A 25685-nucleotide genomic window follows, 5' to 3' on the forward strand; every position below is an offset into this window, starting at 1 on the left:
GGGATGGAGTGGGTTGGGATGGGATGACTGCTCCAGGCTTGCCCTCTGCCCCAGGTGTGTCTCACTGTGTGGCACATGTGGCTCCCACAGCTGGGCAGCCTGCCAGCCTGCTGCCAGCCAAAGCTAATCCCAGACGAGGCAGAACAGAGCTAAATTTATGCACTGAACACAAAACAGCACCTAGAGGGGGGTGGCTTCCCAGAGTGATCTGGCAGGAGTCACCACTGCTCTGTCCCATTCACTGTCCCTGGAGCCATCCCAGACCACAGAGTCAAGTTAAAAACTCCTTGGTTTGGGACTGTGCAGATGCCCAGAAAACTCTTTGGCACAGAGATTTGAGAACTTCTGGCCACCAGCTAAGTGCACACCACACTGTCTGCTTGGGGCAGCTTTTATGGGCAAGAATAGAGTCCCTGGCTCTTTGGCCAGCCACCCCAAGCTGCAGCAGATAGAGGAGACTGTGGATGTGCTCCTCCAAGATAAAGGTGTCTGCTAACACCTGCTCACTCCTTGTTCACCTGTTGGAATCATAGAATAAGGGAGATCACCCAGGCCAACCCCTGCTCAAGCAGGGGCATCCACAGCAGCTTGCCCAGGATCACAAGGGCCAAAGAAGGAGACTCCACAGCCTCTCTGGGCAGCCTGCTCCAGGGTTCCAGCACCCTCACACCAAAGAGGTTTCTCTTCCTGGTCAGGTGGAACCTCCTGGGTTCCACTTTGTGCCCACTGCCCCTTGTCCTGTCACAGGGCACCACTGAGAAGTGGGGGGCAAGAGGATGGGGCCAGACCCAAGTCCTTTAGCTCTTGCTGAGCATTGATCAGATCCCCTCTGGGGCTGCTCTTCTCCAGGCTCACCAGCCCCAGGGCTCTCAGCCTTTCCTCATGAGAGGGATATTCCAGTCCCTTTATCATCTCCATAGCCTATGCCGGACTCTCTCCAGTAGTTCCCTGTCCCTCTTGAACTGGGGAGCCCAGAACTGGACACAGTACTCCAGGTGGACTCTGGTTTAAGTTGGGTAAGATCAGCTCACTGCATCCTCAGGCTCTCCCTTCTCTGAGAAGTGATCTTTAGTCCCCTGGCCAGGCCAAGATGCTTCCATGAGCCGTGTCCAGAGCTGGAGCAGGCAATCCTCACTCACAAGTCCAGAGTATGGATTTTTATCTTGCTCCTGAGCTGCTCCATACTCCTCCTTACCATGACTATCAGCCTTTCAAGTGTGCCAACTGAAAAGCCATCCTTTTCCACCCCACCCCATCCCAGTCAAGGCATCCCAGCATGGAGCTGAGAGCACATCCAGCAGATTAGCTCAAAGCCCATCCTGATACCAGCATCCCAAGAGCATGACCCCAGCTCTGCAGCCTTCTTCACACAAACATTCTCTGACCACACACTCTTCACTATTTCTCCCCAGCTGTCTCACTGCTGTTTTGAGGTTTCCTGCTCTAAACTGGGCTGGGCAGGCAGCAAGAAGCTTCTGCAGCAGGACTGGAACAACATGCTTGAGTAAGGCCCTGGGTTCAGAAGGATAGAGGCTCTGTAAGATGATGCCTGTTGGGTTTGCAGGAGCTTGCACTGTGGAGGCATGGGGCAGATTGTTCTTCTCAGCCTGGGACACCCTGCAGCTTTGGGGTGATGGGTTAAGAGAGATGTTGGTGAACTAGAGGAAGTCCAGAGGAGAAGCAAGAATAAGAGGAGGTTCAGCAACCACAGCTTGTTAGGAGACATTAGAGAGGTTTGTTTTGTCTGGAAAGCAGGGGATGTGCAAACAGTCCATCATCAAGCAAAGTTTAATCATTAAATGCTAATCAATTGTACTGGGAGGCCACTGGAGAGAGGATGAGGCTCAAAGCAATTAACTCACTGTGGTGAAGGCTTGAGTAGGACACTACTAAAAGCTTCCTTTCAGCTTCAGGAGTAATGTGCAGCTCCAGGGAAGCAGTCTCTGGGGTCGGACTGGTACCTCCTGCCTGTAAGGTGGAAGGTTAGACAAACACAGAACCATAGAATCAACCAGGTTGGAAAAGACCTCAGAGATCATCAAGTCCAACCTATTACCTAATGCCTAACACCTCAGGACAACTAAACCATGGCTCCAAGTGCCACATCCAATCTAATTTTGAACACCTCCAGGGATGGTGACTCCACCACCTCCCTGAGCAGCACATTCCAATGGCAAATCACTTTCTGTGAAGAGCTTCCTCCTCACCTCAAGCCTAAACTTCCCCTGGCACAGCTTGAGCCTGTGTCCTCTCATTCTGGTGCTGCTTGGCTGGGAGAACAGACCAACCCCCACCTCCATCTGAGATGATCCCTCAGGATCCTGCATCTGTGAACTGAGGAAGGGAGGATTCATCATCCATCCATCTAATCCTGCTGCCTGGAGTTATTGACCATAAAACCAGGGGTCAGATCTTTGTGTCCCAAGGGGAGAAGCATCACCAATATTTTATCAAGGGATGCCAGCCCCAGCCTGGAATCAATCACACAATCCCAGACTGCTTTGGGTGGCAAGGAACCTTTAAAGCTCATCATGTCCCACCCCCCTTGCAGCCAGCAGGAATATCTGCAACCAGAGCAGGTTGCTCAGAGCCCCAAACAACCTGACCTGCCATGGTGCCAGGGCTGGGGCATCTCCCACCTCTCTGGGCAGCCTGGGCCAGGCTCTCACCACCCTCAGTGTCAAACATTTCATGTTAACATCTAGTCTGAATCTCCTGACATGGCTAAGTGCTGCTAGAGGAGAAGCAGCAGGTCCAACAGTTGAAGTGCTTTCCCCTCAGACCCAGCACTGTCCCCACCACCCTGCTGGGTTAGGCCAGCCTGCAGCATGACCCATGAGAGGATGTTACTCTTTCCTGTTTCAGCCTTATCTCAGCTCTTGCTGTTTCACATCTTCTCCTCTTCCTCTCTACCTGTGCTCCCCCACCCACCTGCTGCTGCTGCCTAGGAGGTCCTCTCATTAGCCCACACCTCCACCCACAGCCCTATCTGAACTGGCATCTCTGCTGGCTTCCTGCAGGAAATGAGCTTCTGGGGTGGGGGGTTGTGTGCACAGCACCTCAATTTAACCAGCTTGCCACATAATAAAGAGAGGATGGAGGACTCTGTAGGCAGCTGCAAGCACCTAAATGAGAGCCTTGATGTCTGTAAGTGGAGTTGCAAGGGGTCACAGATGGTGCTGGCTTTTCAGCCCCCATGACCTTCAGCCTGGTCTGCAAGTGCTGAACAGCTTGTGACAGTGGTGGTGTGCTCTCCTCTGTGCATCTTCTGCAACCCCACCATCACCCAGCAGCCATGAACCACAGAGCTGTTGAGGCTGGAAGAGACCTTGGAGACCATCAAATCCAGCCTCTTGCCTAGAGCTCACAATCTCACCACTGCTGCTAAGCTGCCACTAAACCACCTCCCTCAGCACCACATCCACACAGCTTTTAAACGCCTCCGGGGATGGTGACTCCACCACCTCCCTGGACAGTCTGTTCCAATGCCTGAGAACCCATTTTTGGGAAGAAATGTTCTGTGAAGACCATGGCTTGGTCTTTCCAGCTCATGAGAAAGGGCAGTGAAGGAGGAATTCTTCTGAGCCAGGCACTTTCTCCTTCATGCCTTCACAAGATAAGGTGATAACTGCAATATAACCTTGCTTGTCTCCACCTACACCCTTATTTCCACAGAGAAACTCACCACAGGACCACCCAACCCAGACCATCTGAGGGCACCCCTCAATGACCAGCAGTATCTTCTTGCCCTTCACCCACCACTAGACCAAAATCAGCCTTGAAGTGAGTTTAGACAGCCTGGCTTTGCCCTGCCTGCCAGGAGAAGCAACCCAGCAAAGCCAAGATTGCTGTTTCAGGCCGTTTTACATCTGCTCTGAACCAAACCCCCAGGATGTGGGGGTGTTGGTTTTGTTCTTCTGAAGACCAGATATCAAATAAAATCACCAAGCCAAGCCATTATTTAAATGAGGGGTGGATTGCTGCTCCATGACACCGATTGCAAGGGATTTAGCTCCAACCCTAAAGCCTGGTGGGCTGCAATTTTCTGATTAATTCTTACACACACACACACAAGGTACCAAAAACCATCCCAGCCTTGACTCTGCTCCTGCTAAAGCTGCAGGGAGAGAGCCTGTGAGGATGGGCAGAAGCAGGAGAGGCTGGCCCACAGGGTTGTGCTGATGCTGGGACTTTGCCACCCCTCACCTGCCCTTTCTCTTCCCCAGGCATCTTTCAGGCTGCATGACAATCATGGAGTGCATTGGGTTGGAAGGGAGCTTTAAAGGTCATCTAGTCCTACCCCCCTGCAGTCAGCAGGGATGTCCCCAGCTACAGCAGGGTGCTCAGAGTCCCAGCAGGCTTGACCTTGAATATCCTCAGAGTTGGGGCCTCCATCACCCCCCTGGGCAACCTGTTCCAGTGTTCCACCAGCCTCATAGTGGAGAACTTCTTCCTATGCTGTCTGATTCTTTCTGTTTTCTCAGAAATATCAACTCAGCACTGGGCATTTGCTGTAGTCACATCAGACCTGAGTGATGCTGGAGGAAAACTGAAAAGCTGTAAGAGGTGTGAGGGGCAAGAAAAGCAGAGAGCCCTGGGGCTGCTGAGCCTGGAGAAGAGCAGCCTCAGAGGGGATCTGATCAGTGCTCAGCAAGAGCTGAAAGATGAAGGGCAAGAGGATGGGGCCAGACCCTTCTCAGGGGTGCCCAGGAGCAGGACAAGGCACAACAGGCACAAACTGGAACCCAGGAGGTTCTACCTGAACAGGAGGAGAAAATTCTTTGGTGTGAGGGTGCTGGCACCTTGGAGCAGGATGCCCAGAGAGGTTGTGGAGTCTCCTTCTCTGGAGAGCTTCCACAGCCAGCTGGCCATTGCGATCCTGGGCAAGCTGCTGTGGGTAGTTTAGGCTGGAGGTGAGGAGAAAATTCAGTCTGGAGATGAGAAGGCTCCGACGTGACCTAATTGTGGCCTTCCAGTATCTGAAGGGGGCTACAGGAAGGCTGGGGAGGGACTGCTCAGGATCTCAGGTAGTGATAGGACTAGGGGGAATGGAATGAAGCTGCAGGTGGGGAGATTCAGGCTGGAGGTGAGGAGGAAGTTCTTCCCCATGAGAGTGGTGAAGCCCTGGAATGGGTTGTCCAGGGAGGTGGTTGAGGCCCCATCCCTGGAGGTGTTTAAGCCCAGGCTGGCTGAGGCTCTGTCCAGCCTGGTCTAGTGTGGGGTGTCCCTGCCCATGGCAGGGGGGTTGGAACTAGATGATGCTTGTGGTCCCTTCCAACCCTGACTGATACTATGATACTATGAAATTCTTCCCAGAGAGAGTTGTTAGCCACTGGAATGTGCTGCCCAGGGAGGTGGTGGAGTCCCCATCCCTGGAGGTGTTCAAGAGGGGACTGGACGTGGCACTTGGTGCCATGGTTTAGTAGTCATGAGGTGCTGGGTGACAGGTTGGACTTGATGATCTTTGAGGTCTTTTCCAACCTCATTGATTCTATGCTCACCAGAGATCCCTTCCCACCCTAACCCTTCTCTGATTCCACTCCCTGAAAAACTCTCTCCACTTGGCTGGTTGCCCCCTCCTGGCTTTTTTTTTCTCCCTAATAAAACTCTTTCCTCCTCAGCTGGACCCTGGGGGCTGTCCCATTATTGTATTATTTATGTGTGGAGAATGAACCTTTGCTTCCATTTCTTCTCCTGGCTGCCTTAATAAGCCCCTTAATGCTCCGTGGAAGTTAAACAACCCCCCTTTGGCTATTGAGTTTTCTTAAATGGCCTTTATCAAGAAGCCCTCAGGAAAATGTGTTTAACTCTCCTCCAGTCTGCAGGAATTTGTTGATTTAACCCAAGATGGGGGCGGGGGGGAGGGTGTTTAATTTGATTTCTCTCTTTTTTTTCTCCTCCCAAGCAGACTTTAATTCTGCCTTTAATTATCATCTCCATTTGCTCCCTGGCTGCAGAGCCAGCCACAAATCCTAAATGGACCTTTGCAAGCCTGCTCAGGTGAACCATTTATTCACTGAAAGAAAGGAGGGGGGGAAAAAAAACTCCCACAAACAAAAGCAAGCAGGTTTGAGGTTAATTAAGGCAAGGTGCAAATCTCTCATGAAGAGAAGGAAATAGAGCTGGGGGGAAAGGGGGGAAAATCCTCTTATGTTGTTTTTTTGCATGTGAAAAATGCATTTCCTTCTTCAGCTTTGGAATCAAATGGTCCTAATTTCCCCTTTTCAAATGATATTTCAGGATTAAGTGTAATTTCCACCTGCCTCTCACATCAATGGGTTTCTAGGGAAAGATTTCAATAGCAACCAGTTGAAAGCAGAAAGAGGCGGGGGGGAAGGGAGGGGAAGGGGGAGATGTCATCTTCCAGCCCACTGTTCTTCTGCAGTGAAACCAAATGAAGGAGTAAACCATCTGGGGTTGTTCCTCAGAGTTCTCCTCTCCTTGCAAGCAGAAAACAGGTTGCCTGTACCCTTCTACAGCACAGGGTTTCGGAGTGGGAGCCAAAGGATGTCTTCCAGCGCTCCAAGGAGCAAGAGGGCAGCTCCGATGATCTCAAAGGTCTCTTCCAACCTGGTCCTGTCCTGTCCTGTCCTATTCTATTCTATTCTACTCTATTCTATTCTATTCTATTCTATTCTATTCTATTCTATTCTATTCTATTCTATTCTATTCCACTCCACTCCACTCCACTCCACTCCACTCCACTCCACTCCACTCCACTCCACTCCACTCCACTCCACTCTACTCTAATCTACTCTATTCGAGTAGAGAGGTGGTTGTAGTGATGTCCCCAAGCTTGTGACCTCCTCGAGAGAACCAGGAGAGAGATCCTAAGCCACCGAGTTGGTCTGCTCCAAAATCTGCCTTATCTCAAAGGAAGAGATCCATCAGCTGTGGAGAAATGGAAGCAATTTATAGCAGCATGAGGCAGATACCTAAACCAGGTCAGATTAATTACAGACTGAAGTGGTTATCATTTCTCCATTGATCAAGGCAGTCCAGGATGGAGGAAAAGTTGTATGAGGGAGCTGGGGTTGTTCAGCCTGGAGAAGAGGAGACTTAGAGGGAACCTTCTGACTCTCACAGCAAGAGAGATTGGCCACTGGAATGTGCTGCCCAGGGAGGTGGTGGAGTCACCATCCCTGGAGGTGTTTAGGAAGAAATTGGATGGGGTGCTTGGTGCCATGGGTTAGTTGATTAGATGGTGTTGGGTGATAGGTTGGACTCGATGATCTCAAAGGTCTTTTCCAACCTCGTCTCGTCTCGTCTCGTCTCGTCTCGTCTCTTCTCTTCTCTTCTCTTCTCTTCTCTTCTCTTCTCTTCTCTTCTCTTCTCTTCTCTTCTCTTCTCTTCTCTTCTCTTCTCTTCTCTTCTCTTCTCTTCTCTTCTCTTCTCTTCTCTTCTCTTCTCTTCTCTTCTCTTCTCTTCTCTACTCTACTCTACTCTACTCTACTCTACTCTACTCTACTCTACTCTACTCTACTCTACTCTACTCCCTATGACTACTTAAAAGGAAGCTGCAGTCAGGTGGGGGTCAGGCTCTTCTCCCAGGCAACTTGTGACAGGGCAGGAGGGCATGGAATGAAGCTGTGCCAGGGGAGGTTTAGGTTGGATTTTAGGAAGCACTTCCTGACAGAAAGGCTGATTAGGCACTGGGATGGACTGCCCAGGGAGGTGGTGGAGTCACCATCCCTGGAGGTGTTTAAGAAAAGCTTGGATGTGGCACTTGGTGGCATGGTTTAGCTGATGTGGTGGTGTTAGGTCATAGGTTGGACTTGATGATCTCAGAGGCCTTTTCCAGCCTCAATGTTTCAGTAATTCTGTGATAAACTCCTTACCTTCTCCCTGCATCTACAGGACATGTTGGAAAGATTCCCTTCTAAAACCCCTGGGTTTCTGCTAGCAGAGAGTCAGACCCACACCTTCTCCTCTGTTTCTAGGTCCTGTCGTGCGAGGCCAACTCTCCAGGCAGCTGTCCAGGCACTGCAGCATTGCAGGTAAAAACAAAGCAAGGGATGGCCTGGGGTACACCTGGGATGGGTGAGGGTGTGGGTGAAGATGGGGGTTCAGGGCTCTTCACAGAAGTGGTGGAGTCTCCATCCCTGGAGTGGTTTCAAAGCTGTTGGAGATGTGGTGCTGAGGGACATGGTTTAGCGGGGACCTGGCAGGGCTGGGTTCGTGGTTAGACTTCATCAACTTAAAAGTCTCTTCCAACCAAAAGAATTCTGTTTAGCCTGGAGAAGAGCAGCCTGAAAGGGGATCTTCTCAATGCTCAGTCAGAGTTAAAAGACCTGGGGGGAGTGGAGGGGGAGGCAAGAGGCTGAGGCCTGACTCTTCTCAGTGGTGCCCAGGGACAGGCCAAGGGGCAATGGACGCAAAGTGGAACCCAGGAGGCTCCACCTGAAAGAAGGAGACACTTATTTGGTGTGAGGTTTGGAGCCCGGGAGCAGGATGCCCAGAGAGGTTGTGGAGTCTCCTTCTCTGGAGAGCTTCCAAAGCCAGCTGGCCATTGTGATCCTGGGCGAGCTGCTGTGGCTGCCCCTGCTTGAGCAGGGGGGTTGGACTGGATGATCTCCAGAGATCCCTTCCAACCCCCAGCACACTGGGACTCTGGGATTCAAGAAGTGACACTGGCACAGGTTTTGATTTTGACATCTTCCTTTGCATAGAAGAGATGAGACTCTGTCTTTGTGCCAGTCTGGTCTCAATCCAGGATTCTGATCCTGAAAAGTCCTTTTAAAAATGGAAATTCAGCTGTGATTAGAAACAAAACAGGGACTGATATGGTTTTTCTGGCAGAGGACACAGAGCACAGAATCCCAGCATCCCAGTGTGGAAGGGTTGAAAGGAACCTCTGGAGATCCTCCAGTTCAACACCCCTGCTCACGCAGGGGCACCCACAGCAGCTTGCTCAGGATCACAATGTCCAGGTGGGGTTGGAATCTCTCCAGAGGAGGAAGTCCCACAGCTGTCTGGGCAGCCTGCTTCAGGGCTCCAGCACCCTCCCCTTGCAGATCAGGAGTGATTCACTCCAGCCCCCCACCCCAAGAAACAAGGAGAGGTGCTGGGAAACAACCAAGCTGCCTCAAGCTAGAGAAGGGCAGATTTAGATTGGTTATCAGGAGGAAGTTCTTCACTATGAGGGTGGTGAAACATTGGAACAGGTTGCCCAGGGAGGTTGATGAGGCCCCATCCCTAGAGATTCTTGAGGTGAGGCTTAATGAAGCCCTAGGGAGCCTGATCTAGTCGAGGATGTGCCTGCTGACTGCAGGGAGGTCAGACTGGATGACCTTTGGAGGTCCCTTCCAGCCCGGACCGTTCTATGATTCTGTGCTTGATAGGTGCCCCAAGCTGTACACAGCTTCTTGCAGGGAGAACAGCCCCCCTCCCCTACCCCCTCAGCTGGTGCTGTTTCTCCTCCTGCTGCTCCCAATCCTATTAGCATTAGTGAGGGCTGGAGCTATAAGGGGAACAGCTCGCCCTGGGCCGCCGCGCCGACAGCTTGGCTCTTAAAGCTTTAATGCGCAGCCACTCGCTGGCAGCTGCTGCCTGCTGGCCTCTGGGGCCAGCAGCACACAGACCTGGCCCCTGCTGATTCATGGAATCGAGTCAGGAAGGTTGGAAGGTGCTCAACAAGCGTGTGGACATGCATTCTGGGAGATGGCCTCACGGCCACGGTGGTGGTGGGGTGAGGGTTGGACCCAAGGGTCTTGGAGGGCTTTCCAACCCAAAGAGTTCTATGAAAAAACCTCTAAGATCATTGAGTCCACCATAATGACCACCATGGCCATTAAACCATGTCCCAAAGTGCCTTGTCCACACGTTTCTTGAGCACCTCCAGGGATGGTGACTCCACCAGGGTATGTGCTGAAACATCTGCTGGATGATGGGCAGGTGTTTGGAAGGCACCTGGGGAAACTCAGCCACTGTTATGGGCTAGGAGCAGCAACTGAATTGATAGGACATCTGTCATTGGTATTGACAGGATGAGGGGCAATGGCTTTGAGCTGGAAGAGGGGAGACAGACTGGAAATTAGGAAGACATTCTTCACAGTGAGGGTGGGGAGACACTGGAACAGGTTGCCCAGGGAGGTCATGGATGCCCCCTCCTTGGAGGTGTTCAAGGCCAGGTTGGATGAGGCCTTGAGCAGCCTGGGTGACTGGAAGGTGTCCCTGCCCATGGCAGGAGGATGGGAACGAGATGATCTTGAAGGTCCCTTCCAAGCCAAACCGTTCTGTGATTGTCAATGTTGTGGTTCTTACTCCACCAAAAACTCCTCCTTTTTGTCCCAAGACCTCAATTTAAAACCATGTTCCTTTGTCCCATGTGGAGGTGACAGTTTCTGGCCCCTCATCCCTGTGACTGAGGTCATCTGTCACCTCAGGAGAGAGGGGACAGGTCTGCCAACACAGGACATCAGAGAATCAGTGAATTGTGATGGTTGGGAGAGACCTTAAAGCTCATTGAGTCCAAGCCTTAACCCAGCACTGCCAGGTCACCACCAAACCATGTCCCTCAGCATCACATATCCATGTCTTTGAAACCCCTCCAGGAATAAAAACTCCACCACTGCCCTGGGCAGCCAATTCCAGGAAGAAATTGTTCTTCATGTCCAACCTAAACCTCCCCTGGAACAACTTGAGATTGCCACTGCTGCTGGCTGAGGTCTGCCTTGTCTATCCCATGCAGGTCCCAAAGTGGTTTGCCAAGGTCCTGTGGCATTGAATTTGGCTCAGACCTCCTCCTCCTGCTCCTTCACATCTCACTTTGGGACTGCAGACAGTTCCTCTGCCCAACTGGGGGGGGAGGGGAGAGGCAAAAATAACTCCTTTGGGACATTAATGAGAACCCTTTGTAGACCCCCTGACAGGTGGTGACGACAAGGATTTTCCCAGAGCCTGTGTGTGAAGGTTACTGCTATGGGGAGTAGAAGGCCATGCTTGCAGTTCAGAAAAGAGTCAGAAACCACAATTAGTGATGGTGGCAACCGGTATGGAGCAGGTTGGGATTCTGCTGCCCTCTCCTGGAGGCAACATCCTAATCTGGCCCAGGAGTCCTGGATGGTGGAGGTTCAGCACGGCCAGGCTGCACGCAAGGCAGGATCCTGATGTCCTTCTGGCAACCACAAGCCATCATCCATTGATCTTTCAGAGCCTGGGGCACCTAGTTACTCCCTTTGCTTCCCATGGTGAGGTGGAGCACATCTGGATGCACTGCTGGTTTTATCACACTGCATGCCAAGAGGTTGATTGAGCTCTGAGGCTCAGCCATGGAAAGGACAACCCCTTTTATGGGGCAGGAGCTACACTTAGGTCCAAAGCTATGTCTGTGCCATGCGGCAGATTGAAGTGTCTGCACAGAAATGTCAGGAGGGAGATAGGTGGAAGGGCTGGAGCACAAGGCTTAGGAGAAACTCTTTGGTACTGCCTGGTGTTTGCAGATCCAGTGCAAATGAAGCAGTACCTTGAAAGCCAGAGATGCAGAGGTTTAGGAAAGAGGCACAAGAAGAGCTTCAAAGAAAGGCAACACATGGTGGGAGACTGTGGGAGGTGGCTACAGGCACTGCCCAAAGCTGAAATACCACCCTAAGAAGGGCTCTGGGAGGAACTGGGAAAGCAGATGCTGCCCAGATCACTCCCCTACCCCTGGTACCCAGCAGGGTGCTCAGGGAGATGCTTTAGGCTCTGCGGGCAACCAGCTGTGGGGAGTGGCCACCACACACCACCTCCTCTCACACTCACTTGCCTTCTAAGATTTTCTTCTCTGGGTCTTCATTTGCAGGTAACTCCTGGCTAAACCTGCCTATCCCCCAGCCTTCAGAAATGGAGAACAGCCCCAAAAAGCCCACATCTTCTTCTGAGCCCATCCTGGATCTCAAGACAGACATGACAGAAGCACCTCCAGGTGGGAAACCCCCAAGTTTGCTGTCCTCAGTGCCTGGACAAACTCATCTTGCACTGCTTTTGCTTCATGTGGTATGAAAACCTCTACCCTGGGCCAGATGTGTTGCTGATGGAAGCCAGCATGGCTCTGCTGGCTTCAGTGCCAGCTGAGGGCCTGGCTCTGCAGCGTCCCCGGAATGTGACCTCTCATGTCTGAGAAGGTTCTGCTTTGCCAAGCCACAATGTGTTAGAATTCCCCTCCCTGCCATAAAGCTGGAGTTGTTGCACTCCAAAAGCAGGAGCAGATGAAGCAATCCTGCCAAGTCCTGGCCCAGCAAAGCATCACAGAGTCAGGGAATTGTTTAGGTTGGAGGAGAACTTTAAGATCATCAAATCCAACCCTTACCCCAGCACTGCCAGGGCATCACTAAACCGTGGCCCTCAGCAGCACATCTCCATAGCTTTGAAACCTCTCCAGGGATGGGGACTCCAGCACTGCCCTGGGCAGCCTGGGCCAGCCCTTGACAGCCCTTAAGGGGAAGGAATTGTTCCTCATGTCCAAACTAAACCTCCCCTTGGGCAACTTGAAGCTTTTTCCTCTTGTCCTGTCACTCGTTCCTTGGGAGAAGAGCCCAACATCCACCTGGCTCCAACCTCCTTCCAGGGAGTTGTAGAGAGAGATCTCCCCTGAACCCACCTTGCCTCCTCCTGACATCCTGAATGACAGAGAGAAATCTGGATTCTATGTTTTAAGGCTGCAGGGCTGGGGCTCTCAAGAGGCTCTTGCTGAGATGTTGCAGCAGCAGAAGTGGTCATGAAAACCAGCAGTGAGGGAGAGCCAAGCCAGCTTTCCTGCCACCCATGCAGTGAGTTTTGGGCTCAAGCCACTCTCTGCACCTGCACATCCCAGCTAACCAGCCTAGCTGGAGCTTCCTGCTGAGCTTGGTCCCTTAGAATCATATTGGTTGGAGAAGACCTCTAAGACTGAGTCCAACCACCCTTCTCCCAAGGGACCCAGGCTTCCCTGAAGAGCCAGTTCAGCATGGATGAGCTGCTTTGGCACAGTGGCACATGAAGCTCCCAGTGCTCTCCAGCTGGATAAATACCATTCAAGAGACATTTTTTAGCCTCTGCAAAGCAAAAGCATCATCTGTGCTGATAAACATCTACATATTGCTCCACAGGGTACAGAGAGGGCCTCAAGTCTGAGCAGGGCACTTGCAAATCAAAGGTTGTTTGTCTGTCCAGGTCCTGCTGGGGTTGCCATAGCAGTTAATCCGTCCCCAACACCACAGATTTAGCAGCAGCCTTTGCTGGCACAGCCACTGTGACTGAGCCTCTTGGGAATGCAGAGGACTGCTGAGGGCAGAGAGGGCCCAAGACACTCTATCTGTGCCAGATCTTGACCTTCTTTGATGAAATAAGGGAAATTAGAGATAACTAGGAGAGCAGGCACCAGTTGTTTGGGCTCAGTTTGACTTGAGCAATACCTGAATGGATGGAGGTCAATGAGCTGCTTTGCAGCACAGCATCACAGAACTGTTTCACTTGGAGAAGCCCTCTGAGATCATCCAGTCCAACCATCAGCCCAGCACCACCATGGCCATTAAACCCTGGCCCCAAGGGCCATGTCCACACATTTCCTGAGCACCTCCAGGGGTGGTGACTCCACCACCTCCCAGGGCAGTCCCCAGGCTCTCAAGTAAGAGTTGATGAGAAATGTCCTTGATGAAGAGCAAACCTGGGTTTTGAACACACTTTTAGGGCAAGAAAAACTTTGAAGGGAAGTGTTTAAGTCCCTGAGCCCCTTCTCCAGGCACACACATATACAAACTAAACAAGTGCCTTACTGTGAGGGTGGTGAGAGCCTAGCCCAGGCTGCCCAGAGAGGTGGGAGATGCCTCATGGCTGGCACCACTGCAGGTCAGCTTGGTTGGGGCTCTGAGCAACCTGCTCTGGTTGCAGATGCAGGGGGGTTGGACTGGATTACCTTTAAAAGTCTCTTCCCACCCAAACCATTCCATAATTCCATGATTTTATAAACAGAAATAATCTGAGATGCACAAAGTTCAGCTTCTCCCCATGGGGAGGCTCTCTCTCTGATTGACAGCTCTCTCCTTGGGTGCCTGCTACAGGCTCAGAGAAGGATTTTCTTTGCAGAGAGAAGAGTTTCCTTTTCTGTTTGGGGGAAATTTGGGTCACTAGAGCCAGTGATGGGGAAGGGAAAATGATCTTTGAGGCCAAAGGACTCTGAGCTGAAGATCCCCCAGAAGTGAACTGCTGCTCTTCTCCTGCTTGTGTTAGGACTTTCTGACAGAATCACAGAATGCTTTAGGTTGAGAGGGACCTTTAAAGCTCATCCAGTCCAACCCCCTGCAGCCAGCAGGGACGTCTGCAACCAGAGCAGGTTGCTCAGAGCCACAAATAACCTGACCTACAATGGTTCCAGGCATGGGTCAGCTCCCACCTCTCTGGGTAGCCTGGCCCAGCCTCTCTCCACCCTCAGAGTCAAACATTTCTCATCATCCCACTTCATCTGGAAGCCCTAACACGGGGAAGCAAACCAAACAATGCAAGCCTAAGCCTGAGCTCCTGGCACACAGTGAGTTCTTCCCCATGGAGATAGGGACTCAGACACTCTGGAATAATGAAATGCTCTCCAGAAGAGCAGCAAGGGGTTGGGACAGTGTGTGCTCCCCCCTCAAAGCACCAGCTCATGCCCGTTAATTGCACTCAGCAGGGCTCCCATCAGCACCATGGGGCTGCCTCGGAAGTGCCACTTCTGCCCCTTAATTGATGCTCTGAAGCTGAGAAAAGCGTCACAGAAGCAGCAAAGTCTAAAAAAAAACCCTATTAAATAGGATGAGAAAAATCAGCCTACAGAACAGATCTCCCAGCTCAGAGGAACTGAGCACCCAAGAGCAGTGAGATGTCTTAGGACCCTCACAGCATCACAGTTTGGTAGGGGTTGGAAGGGACCTCTGGAGTTCATCCAGTCCAACCCCCCTAGCAAGGCAGGTTCACCTAGAGAAGGTCACACAGGAACACATCCAGGTGGGTTTGGAAGCTCTCCAGAGAAGGAGACTCCACAACCTCTCTGAGCAGCCTGCTCCAGGGCTCCACCATCCTTAAATTAAAGTTCCTCCTCGTGTTTAGATGGAACTTCCTACGCTCGAGTTTGTGCCCCTTGTGCCTTGTCCTGTCACTGGGCACCACTGAAACAAGCCTGGGCCCATCCTCCTCATATCTACCCTTGAAGTATTGATCAGCACTAATGAGATCCCCTCCTCAGCCTACTCTATCTACACCACATATTGCCAGGCAGAGGCAGGCCCCACAGAAGCTCTCACTGAGAAGAGACACGAATGTGAGATGACAAGCTTCCCTTCCAGGGTCTCTTCCAACCCAATGCATCCTGTCAGGTAAAAATAGCCCAAAGGAAAATCAAGTTCTTTGTCCAAAGCTGCAGAGAAGATCAATGGCATGAAAATACCCTGGAAGATCTAGAAACAGAGAATTGTTTCACTTGGAAAAGACCACTGAGATCATTGAGTCCAGACATCAACCTTACACCACCAGGGCCACTAAACCATGGCCCAAAGTGCCTGGCAGTCCAGGGCTTTCAGTGGCAGGGTTGGTCCAGGTCAGACCTGAGCCAGTGTGATCTCCATGCTCCCTAAGCCACAAACAGACAGAAAGAAAATACCCTCAGCTTCATAGCACAGCCCAACCTCCTAACTGCTGGCAGGAGGACTGTGGTCTCAATGTAGGAAGTACATGGACCTGATGGAGGAGGGCCACAAAAAGGACAGGGGGTTGGAGCATCTCTGCTGTGAGGACAGGCTGAGGGAGCTGGGGTTGTTCAGCCTGGAGAAGCAGAGGCTCCAGGGAGACCTAATAGCAGCCTGAAGGGTACCTGAAGAGGGCTACAAGAAGGCTGGAGAGAGCCTGTTTACGAAGGTCTGTGGGGATAGGACAAGGACTTCAAGCTAGAGAAGAGCAGATTTAAATTGGATGTTGGGAACAAGTTCTTTCCTATGAGGGTGGTGGGTCACTGGAACAGGTAGCCCAGGGAGGTGTTTGAAGCCCCTTCCCTGGAGATATTCAAGGTGAGGCTTGACCAGGCTCTGGGCAGCCTGATCTAGTTATGGATGCTCCTGCTTACTGCAGAAGGGGTTGGACTAGATGACCTTTGGAGGTCCCTTCCAATCCACACCATTCTATGACAGAGCTAAGCACAGATCCCTAGACCTCAGCACCTTCTACCAGCTGTGGGATATCTACTGGTGGCCAACACAGAGCAGCCAAGATGAACATCCACTCCTTGATGTGTCTGATGCTGGATCCTGCAAATTCCAGCACGGAGCTGACTTTTCTTCTGCAAATCCACATTTCTTTTGGGTCCTCTCCAGCCCTTTGCTGTTTGGAAAGCTCCTGCAGGTGGGCTGCTGGGCTGTGATGCTGGGCCAGGATGCTTGGCCAGGAGGAGTCCTTTGTCTCAGCACCGTACTGGGAGGAAATGCAAACCTGCTGAGGTCTGCATTCCTCAGTGAGTGCAAGATCCTTCCCACAGATGTTAGTGTGAAAAGCAGCCAGAACAGGACGAGAGAAAGTGTCCTTGGTGAATGGGACGGAACAAAGGAAATTGTTATGGACATTTAATGAGTACTTCCAAGGACAAGTCATTAAGGCTCATTAGCTCCTTGATGCAGAGTTCCTTGGCTACCTGGAGATGGCCTAAACTCCCTCCTCATACCTAAATAGAATCATTCAGGCTGGAAGAGACCTTTAAAGTCGTCAAGTCCAACCCTTAACCCAGCACTACCAGGGCACCACTAAACCATGTCCCTCAGCACCACAATTCCACAGCTTTGAAACCCCTCCAGGGATGGAGACTCCAGCACTGCCCTGGGCACCCTGGGCCAGGCCTGGACAACCCTTTCAGTGAAGACATTTCTCCTGATGTCCAACCTAAACTAGCAGAATTACACTGCTGGTACCTGGAGAAGCTCTGGACCAAGCTGTGCACTGACACAGGTCACTGGAGAGGCACCAGTGGCCTGAAGATCTGCTTGGTGGTTTCAAAGCAAAGCACTACTGCCTGAGCAAACCTATATTCTGGAAAGAGATTTTTTTAGAGTGGGTCTACACTGCTGTGAGGCTCCCCTCAATCTGGGCAGCCTACCATGCATCTCAGGTAGACACAGATGGGATGAGAACATAGCAAGGGCAAACAAAGACTGCAGGAGCGTGGAGGTGGCAGCCACGCAAAGGAAATCAGCGTGGTCTGGTATGGAGAGCATGCAGGAAGCAGCAGACCTGGGTTTGCTCTCAGCCTGGTGACCTTAACAAGCAGTTTCCCTTGTGTGTACCTCAGATGAGAATAATGTGATGTAAAAAGTGTTGAAAGCTTGGGGGGGTGGGGGGGGGGGGGAAGGAAAAAGTGCTGCACCAAGAAACCTGCAGTCATTGGATGGCCCAGGAGCTAAGATGTTAGAGAAGTAGAGATTTGGAAGTCAGTCTCCAGCTAAGCCATAGGCTCCTCGCAGGAATTTGGGTGCATCAGCTTATGCTCCCCCTGGCAGGAGCAGGGTGGTGAGGAGCACAGATAAGATGATTAAAAGCAGCCATAAGCACTCAGAGACTTTATTCCATCACTCAAGGAATTTGGGGCAAAGATACATCCCTGTTAGCTTCCCAAAGAGATTTGCCAGAGCAAATCCAGCCTTCAAGGTTTCTGCTCAGCGATGGGTGATGCTCTGCTCTCCTCCTCTCCTTGTTCCACAGCTGGAGCTGCTCCAGCAAAGGCCAAAATCATGAAAAGAAAGGGGGGGGGGGGTGGGAAGACAAAAATAAAATCATCCAATAAAATAAAATACCCCAAACCAAAATTAAAGTAGATTAAAATAAGTAAAAATAAATTTAAAGACCAGCATTAAATTCAAATAAATAAAAATAAACTTTAAAACCCCCAAACCTAAATGAAATGAAAATGAAATAAAGTTAAAAATCAAGAAAAGAAAATAAAACTAAATGAAAGGACATTTAATTGAAATGAAATAAAGAAAATAAACCAAAATGAAATGAAATATAACTAAATAAAAACCACCAAACCTAAAGGAAATGAAATGAAAATGAAATAAAGGTAAAAATCAAGAAATTAAAAGCAAATTAAATGAAATTCAATTTAAATGAAATAAAGAAAATAAACCTAAATGAAATGAAGTGAAAATGAAATAAATAAAGGTAAAAATCAAGAAAATAAAATCAAACTAAATGAAATTAAATTTAAATAAAATAAAATAAACCAAAATGAAATTAAATATAACTAAATAAAAAACCCCAAACCTATAGGAAATGAAATGAAAATGAAATAAAGGTAAAAATCAAGAAAATAAAATCAAACTAAATTAAATTAAATTGAAATGACATAAAGAAAATAAACCAAAATGAAATGAAGTGAAAATGAAATAAAGGTAAAAACCACGAAAATGAAATTCAATTCAATTAAAAGAAATAAAATAAACCAAAATGAAATTAAATTAAAAGAAATAAAAATAAATTAAAAAGACCAAACCAAAATGAAATGAAATGAAAATGAAATAAATAAAGGTAAAAATCAAGAAAATAAAATCAAACTAAATGAAATGAAATTTAAATAAAAGAAATAAAATAAACGAAAATGCAATGAAATGAAAAGAAATAAAAATAAACTCAGAAAAACAAACCTAAATGAAATTAAAATGAAATAAAGTTAAAAATCAAGAAAATAAAATAAAATAAAATAAACCAAAATGCAATGAAATGAAAATAAATAAAAATAAAAAAACAAACATAAATGAAATGAAATGAAAATGAAATAAAGTTAAAAAAAATCAAGAAAATTAAATTAAATTAAATTAAATTAAATTAAATTAAATTAAAAGAAAAGAAAAAAACAAAATTAAATGAAATTAAAATTAAATAAATAAAGTTAAAATAAATTAAATTAAATTAAATTAAATTAAATTAAATTAAATTAAATTAAATTAAAAGAAATAAAAGAAACCAAAATTAAATTAAATTAAAAGAAATAAAAATAAATTAGAAAGACCAAACCTAAATGAAATGAAATGAAATGAAAATTAAATAAAGTTAAAAATCAAGAAAATAAAATGAAACTAAACTAAATTAAATGAAATAAACCAAAATGAAATGAAATGAAAAGAAATAAAAATAAATGAAATAGACCAACCCAAAATGAAATGAGAATGAAATACAGTTAAAAATCGAGAAAATCAAATGAAACTAAATGAAATGAAATGAAAATAAAATTAACCAAAATTAAATTAAATAAAATTAAAATAAATTAAAGTAAATTAAATAAAAATAAATTAATATACATTAAAAAACCAAACCTAAGTTAAAGACATTAAATTAAATTAAATTAAAGTATATAAAGTTAACAATAAATAAAATAACCCCAAATGAAAGTAAATTAAATTCAACTAAAAGAAATAAAAGAAACCTGAATGGAATGACATTAACTTTACATTAAATGAATACAATTTAAAATAAATCAAACAGATGTGGTGACACATGGGTGTGATGGGTGACCACTAGATGGATAAGGAACTGGCTTGATGGCCGCACCCAAAGAGTGGCTGTCAATGGCTCCATGTCCCAGTGGAGGCCAGTGACAAGTGGAGTCCCTCAGGGATCAGTCCTGGGACCAGGCTTGTTCAACATCTTTGTGGGTGCCATGGACAGTGGCATTGAGTGCACCCTCAGCAAGTTTGCTGATGACACCAAGCTGTGTGGTGCAGCAGACAGGCTGGAGGGAAGGGAGGCCATCCAGAAGGACCTTGACAGGCTGGAGAGGTGGGCACAAGCCAACCTCATGAAGTTCAATAAGAGCAAGTGCAGGGTCCTGCATCTGGGTCGAGGCAATCCCAGGCACAAATCCAGGCTGGGCAGTGACTGGCTGGAAAGCAGCCCTGAGGAGAGAGACTTGGGGGTGCTGGTGGACAAGAGGCTCAACAGGAGCTCTCAGTGTGCACTTGCAGCCTGCAAAGCCAATCAGATCCTGGGCTGCATCAGGAGAAGTGTGGCTAGCAGGTCGAGGGAGGTGATCCTCCCCCTCTACTCAGCCCTGGTGAGACCCCACCTGGAGTACTGTGTCCAGTTCTGGAGCCCCTATTACAAGAGGGATGTGGAGGTGCTGGAAGGTGTCCAGAGAAGGGCCACGAGGATGATCAGAGGGCTGGAGCACCTCTCCTATGAGGACAGACTGAAGGAGTTGGGGCTGTTCAGTCTGCAGAAGAGAAGGCTCCAAGGTGACCTAATTGTTGCCTTCCAGTATCTGAAGGGGGCCTACAGGAAGGCTGGGGAAGGACTTCTCAGGATCTCAGGTAGTGATAGGACTAGGGGGAATGGAATGAAGCTGGAGGTGGGGAGATTCGGGATAGATGTGAGGAAGTTCTTCACCATGAGAGTGGTGAAGCCCTGGAATGGGTTGTCCAGGGAGGTGGTCGAGGCACCGTCCCTGGGGGTGTTTAAGAGCAGGCTGGATGAGGCTCTGGCCAGCCTGGTCTAGTGTGGGGTGTCCCTGCCCATGGCAGGGGAGTTGGAACTAGATGATCCTTGTGGTCCCTTCCAACCCTGAATGATACTGTGATACTATGATAAATAAAATATCAAATAAACTAAAAAGGAGGAAGAAGAGGGGGAAAATAAAAACCCCCACAAGCAAACACCCAACTCTCCTTACAAAAACTTTTCAAGCAGAAAGAAAATCAAGAAAATCCACCCTGACATTTTCTGCCTCTCTGAGGGGACAAAGGGCGGGGCGAGGCATTGAAAGGAGAAATAGTTTTCCACCCTGCTGTTCATCTCTGCCTGCAGGTGGGCTTCCAGATCTGCCAGCAGTGCAGGGATGGGCAGATCTTGGAGAGAAGCCTTTGCTTGTTGTACAAAGCTTTTTTGGTTTTGAGAAGTGGGGCAGTGGATTTCCACAGGAGGGTTTGGTGGCTTCAAGGGGCAGGGCAGGGCTGGCCACCCAATGTCAGAGGCTCTCCATGAACCCCTCTGCTTCCCAATGGGAAGAAGGAAGACAGACCGATGGACTAGGAAAGAAACTAAACCAACTGGGATGGAAAGAAGACCAATCCCATGAAACAGAGACAGAAAGACCCAAACCAACACAGAACCCAACCTCTGATGGCAATGATGTCTCTATTGGCACCACTGACGCTGGGGACAGGCACTGGGCAAGTCCCAGACTTGACTCAGCAGCAGATGGGAACCAGATTCTGGAACTGGATTCAGGAACACAGGGATCAGGATGGAAGGCAGAAGGGGCAGAGTCCTCCTGGGACACTGGCCAGGGAAGAAGCAGCTCGACCCTGGTGATCCCTCAGCTGCTTCCTGAAGATGCCCTCCATGGGAGGCAGTCCCTTGTTGAGCAGTTGAGGGTCACCTGTTCTGTCTACTTGTGCCACCTCTGCCTTTCTGCCATAGAATAGAATAGAATAGAATAGAATAGAATAGAATAGAATAGAATAGAATAGAATAGAATAGAATAGAATAGAATAGAATAGAATAGAATAGAATAGAATAGAAATTAACCAGGTTGGTAGGAATACTGAACACTGAATACTGCAGAGACCTTTGAGATCATCGAGTCCAACCTATCACCCAAGATGTGGCAGTGCCCTTGTGCCCATGAGCAAGGCCAAGGCAGAGCCTTACTGCAGCCCAGCCCTTGGCAGGAGTTCTACTCCTCAGCTTGTCCCTGCTAGAAGCAGCCCCTGGCTGTGCAAACCTGCCCTGAGCTTCAGAAAGTGCCTCACTGAGCACAGCCTGAGCTGGGAAGTCACATCCTGGCTAAAATCAGCTCTGCTCTGGCTCAGACCAGGACAGATGGGTCCATCCTGAAGCTGCCCCGGGGTGCTGCCTGTTTCAGCTCCCTCCTGCAGACCTCTCCCATGGAATCCTGTCCATGGAGCCAGCCCTGAGGGTATCCATCAGCTCTGAGAGTGAAAAGTGCCTTAAGGGCAAAGGAATGGAGAAGAATAAATCAAGAGAGAAAAGTGACAGGGGAAACTCCCCCAGGAGATGCAAGGGGGGGCTCACCAGGATGGCCTCTCCCATGTTAACAGCAAAGATTGGAGCACATCTGGTGAGGACTGCCTAAATGTGAACTACTAATAGTATCTGATGAACCTTGTGTGCTCCATCCTATGAAGTCCTACATGGAAAACTATAGCATGAGGAGGAGAACCATTCCAGGTCAGCTTGTCTGGGGCTCTGAGCAACCTGCTCTAGTTGCAGATGTCTCTGCTGACTGCAGCCAGGTTGGGCTGGATGACCTTGAAAGGTCCCTTCAACCCAAACAATTCCATGACTCCTTCTCTGGAGACTTTCAAAACCCACCTGGATTCATTCCTGTGCAGCCTGCCCTGGGGGATCCTTCTTTGGCAGTGAGGTTGGATTCAACCAGGTCCCTTCCAACCCCTAACACTCTGTGATTCTATGCAAAGAGTGGGGGCAATTCACCTCCTTGTGGCAATAAACCTCTAAACCTGGTTGTGGTCCACTTCTGCTGTGATGGCCACAACATTTGTCATGCCAAGGTCAATGCACAGGTGGAGGGTTGGAAACAAAAGGCAGATGAGGGTTCTACAAGCGACAATCTGGAGAGCAGCACATGGGAGGCCCCACTGAGGGGGGGTTGTTTTTAAAGGGCTTTGAGAGGAAAGCATGGAAACTGCTGCCAGGCTGACACCAGTGCCGAGAAACACAAATGTTGTTGTTGGGAGGGGAAGAAAGCCTCCCTGTGTTTGATCTGACCGGCAGCCCAGCCACGTAAATGTGAACAATAGCAAGAAACAACCCCCACAGCCCTGTCCCCAAGCCTTCAAAGAGCAGGAAGGTTCCATGTTCCTGCCAGAGATGTTTAGAAAAACAGGAACTTGAAGGGGTAAACTAAACAAAACAAAACAGTAACCCAAACCACACCACAAAATCCACCCAGAAACAAAACACGCCCAAAACCTCCAACTTTCAACCCAAATCTCTGCTAAACCAACATTTTGAGGCTGTCTCTGCCAGCTATGGAGCAGGGTCTGGCCCTCAGTGGGCTTAAACTTGAACTCTCCATGTTCTCAGATCCCTCAGCCACCTGAGGACACCTCCTCAGTCCCACCACCAAGCTTGTCCCATGCCCATGGCCACCTCCAGAGTTCCAGGAGCCCATCTCCAGCTTCTTCTGCATCCTCTGGGTGCCTCCTCCTGAGAGCAATGTGGTGGTCATCCTTGGTGAGATAGCACCAGAGGTGATGGTGTGCCAGCATCAGGGATGAAGAGGGATGCGTGGGAAAGGGGTTGCTGAGGGATTTGGTTTAGTGGCAGTAGCTTAGCAGTAATGGTGGGATTGTGAGCTCTAGGTGAGCAGTTGGACCTCATGATCTCAAAGGCCTCTTCCAGTCTCGACAGTTCTGTGATCCTATGGAAGCTCTGCTGAGATGGGTGAAGACCTCTCTCACCTTCTCACCCATGCCAGACGTGGGTATTAGCAAACACTGCCCAGGGTTCAGCTGTAAATTCATAGGCTGCTGTTGGCAGAGGTGAGGAGTGCAGCAGGAGGTCCTCTGCTGAATGTTTCCTTTGTCATTTCTATTGACTTTTCCCCCTAACTGGTTTTCCCCTCCAGCTGGTAATGGAAATGGAGCAGCTGTCCCCATGCAGAGTCACTGCTGGTCTCCCACTGCTGTTAACAAACACCAGCATGTCCAAGCCCTTCCCAAGGTCTGCAGAAGGCCATGTTATTTCTCCTTCCATGTAAGGCCTCCTTAGATGTGTGGTTTGGGCTGTTCCTGCTTTCATCATCCCTCAGCATCACCTCAGACCAAACCACAGACCACAGGAAGCCCAAAACCTTCCCCAGCAACACCCAAACCCACCCAGGGGTGGCCCCAGGACTCAGCCAATCCAAGAACCCAAGGCTTGAGCTCACCACCATGGTGGCTCAGCTTTGCCTGCCCAACTGGGCACCCCACAAGGGGTGTCATTGCCCCATGTTCAACCAAGCCAAGGTGCAGCATGTCACCAGGTGCTGTGCAAGCTCCTGCTCCTCACTCACCTCTCTGCTTTCCTTCCCCAGCCCACAGCGACCCAGAGGAGCCAGAGAAAAAACAGGAGACAGCTCAAGACCCAGCCGACCCCAGCAGTGAAGATGACTTTGCCACCTCCAATGCCAACAGCCACGAGGAGCCCAGCCCAGCTCCAGCCACCGATGAGCTCACCCCCGGCAGAGACTCCCAGTCCGAGGCGAAGGATCCCAGCTCCACCGACTCCTTGCCGTGGCCAGCAGCCCCTGAGGAGTGTCCACCCCGCCCCAGCACCTTGGACTTCTCCAAGTCCCTGAAGAGGCTGGAGGAGGTGAAGCAGGCGGGGCAGAGGCGGAACAGCGACCAGGCTGCGGTGAAGGAGAACGGGGTGGGGGTCAGCCCTGCCCTAGCGGCACCGGCCGTGAGCGAGGAGAGGAGGGCGCTGGAGTCCGAGCTGGGCAAGTGCATCGAGGACTTCCGCAGGATCAAGATCCCCCTGGTCTTCCCCAACAAAAAGAGGCAGTGGCAGAGCGAGCTGCTGAAGAAATACCAGCTGTGAGGGGAGGTTTTGTCCTTCATCCCGGGGGAGGAGGTCCTCCCACACATGGAGCATCTCCACCAGCGTCCCTCGGGTAGCAGGTGGCAGAGGCTGTCCACACTCCCAAAGTGAGGAGTGTAGGTTGCTCATTAAGCCCATCCAGAGGTGAAAAGGGTGGCAAGCCTGTACCCAGAGCAGAAAGCTCCTTACCATGGCCATCAGGAGGGGGCATCATATCCTAAGTGGTATAAACATAAGTGGAAGGGCACAGAAAAAGGAAGGAGGTCCTGGGGGGGAACGTTTAAGGCCAGAGCTACCATCCAGCAGAAGTTCCCACGTGTATGAGACCGAATTTTCCTGGGGTTTCAAACAATAAAACATAGTTGGTGTGGAAAATGAATTCCAGTCTGCTCATCTCTTTGGAACAGATGTTTGAGCTTAGCTGCTCCAACGTGTCCAAGCGCTTTGGACGTTTAAGTTTTGCTGAAATTAATGGGAGCTGTGGAGGTGACTCATCTGTCTTCTTGCCAAAACTTCCCCCTCTCTAATGTCAACAGCTGGGTTCAGCAAAGCCTTCTTTCCAGGAGGTCATGATGTGTTGCAGAGATGTTCTTTTTCTTACACAAACACTTGAACATTGCCCAACCTTGTGTTTGGGCCTCCAGCCAGAAAGGAGCTGGTGAGAGGGAGGAGGGTGCTGCCCCAAGAAGCCATGGCCCAGCTGGCCAATGCCACCCCTAATGACCAAGGAGCTCCACCTTGAAATGAGAAAGGAAATCATAGGGTCATAGAACGGTTTGGCTTAGAAAAGACCTCAAATTCCCCTCCCACCACGGGCAGGGACACCCTCCTCTGGACCAGGTTGCTCAAGGCCTCATCCAGCCTGGCTTGAATATCTGCAAGCTCCCTGGACCACCTGTTCCAGGCAGGAGGGAAGAGGAACAGCTCATCCTCCATAGGATTGGGTGATCCTCTGGGTGTGCATCTGTGGGTCGAGACCAGAGAAGGGGATCAGAGGGTGACTTTGGTTCCAGACCACACCATCAAGGTGAGGAAGGTCACAAAGCCTTTAAGCAACTTGAAGAAGCCTCTGAGTGACGAACTTTGCTCTCAGAGGAGGCTTCAAGCTCCCTGATTCCTGCTGGAAGCACAGTGGGTCAGGATACAAATGGTCC

The 25685-nt window shown here is 49.6% G+C and overlaps 1 protein-coding gene across 1 annotated transcript in view; it reads left to right on the forward strand.

Moving 5' to 3' along the window:
• The window catches only part of LOC137447926 (BTB/POZ domain-containing protein KCTD12-like), a 43512-nt gene extending 18594 nt beyond the window's left edge, over positions 1-24918 (forward strand). Inside the window, exons 3-5 of the mRNA XM_068151932.1 lie at positions 7941-7997; positions 11783-11905; positions 24026-24918. Coding sequence (XP_068008033.1) covers positions 7941-7997; positions 11783-11905; positions 24026-24531 — 686 coding nt within the window. The 3' untranslated portion in view covers positions 24532-24918. The remainder of the gene's footprint in view (positions 1-7940; positions 7998-11782; positions 11906-24025) is intronic.
• Positions 24919-25685: the final 767 nt, after the last annotated feature.

The sequence above is a fragment of the Melanerpes formicivorus genome, unplaced genomic scaffold (genome assembly GCF_026170545.1).
Source record: "Melanerpes formicivorus ecotype bairdi unplaced genomic scaffold, bMelFor1.0.p_v2 SCAF_22, whole genome shotgun sequence".
NCBI classification, from domain to species: Eukaryota; Metazoa; Chordata; class Aves; order Piciformes; family Picidae; genus Melanerpes; species Melanerpes formicivorus.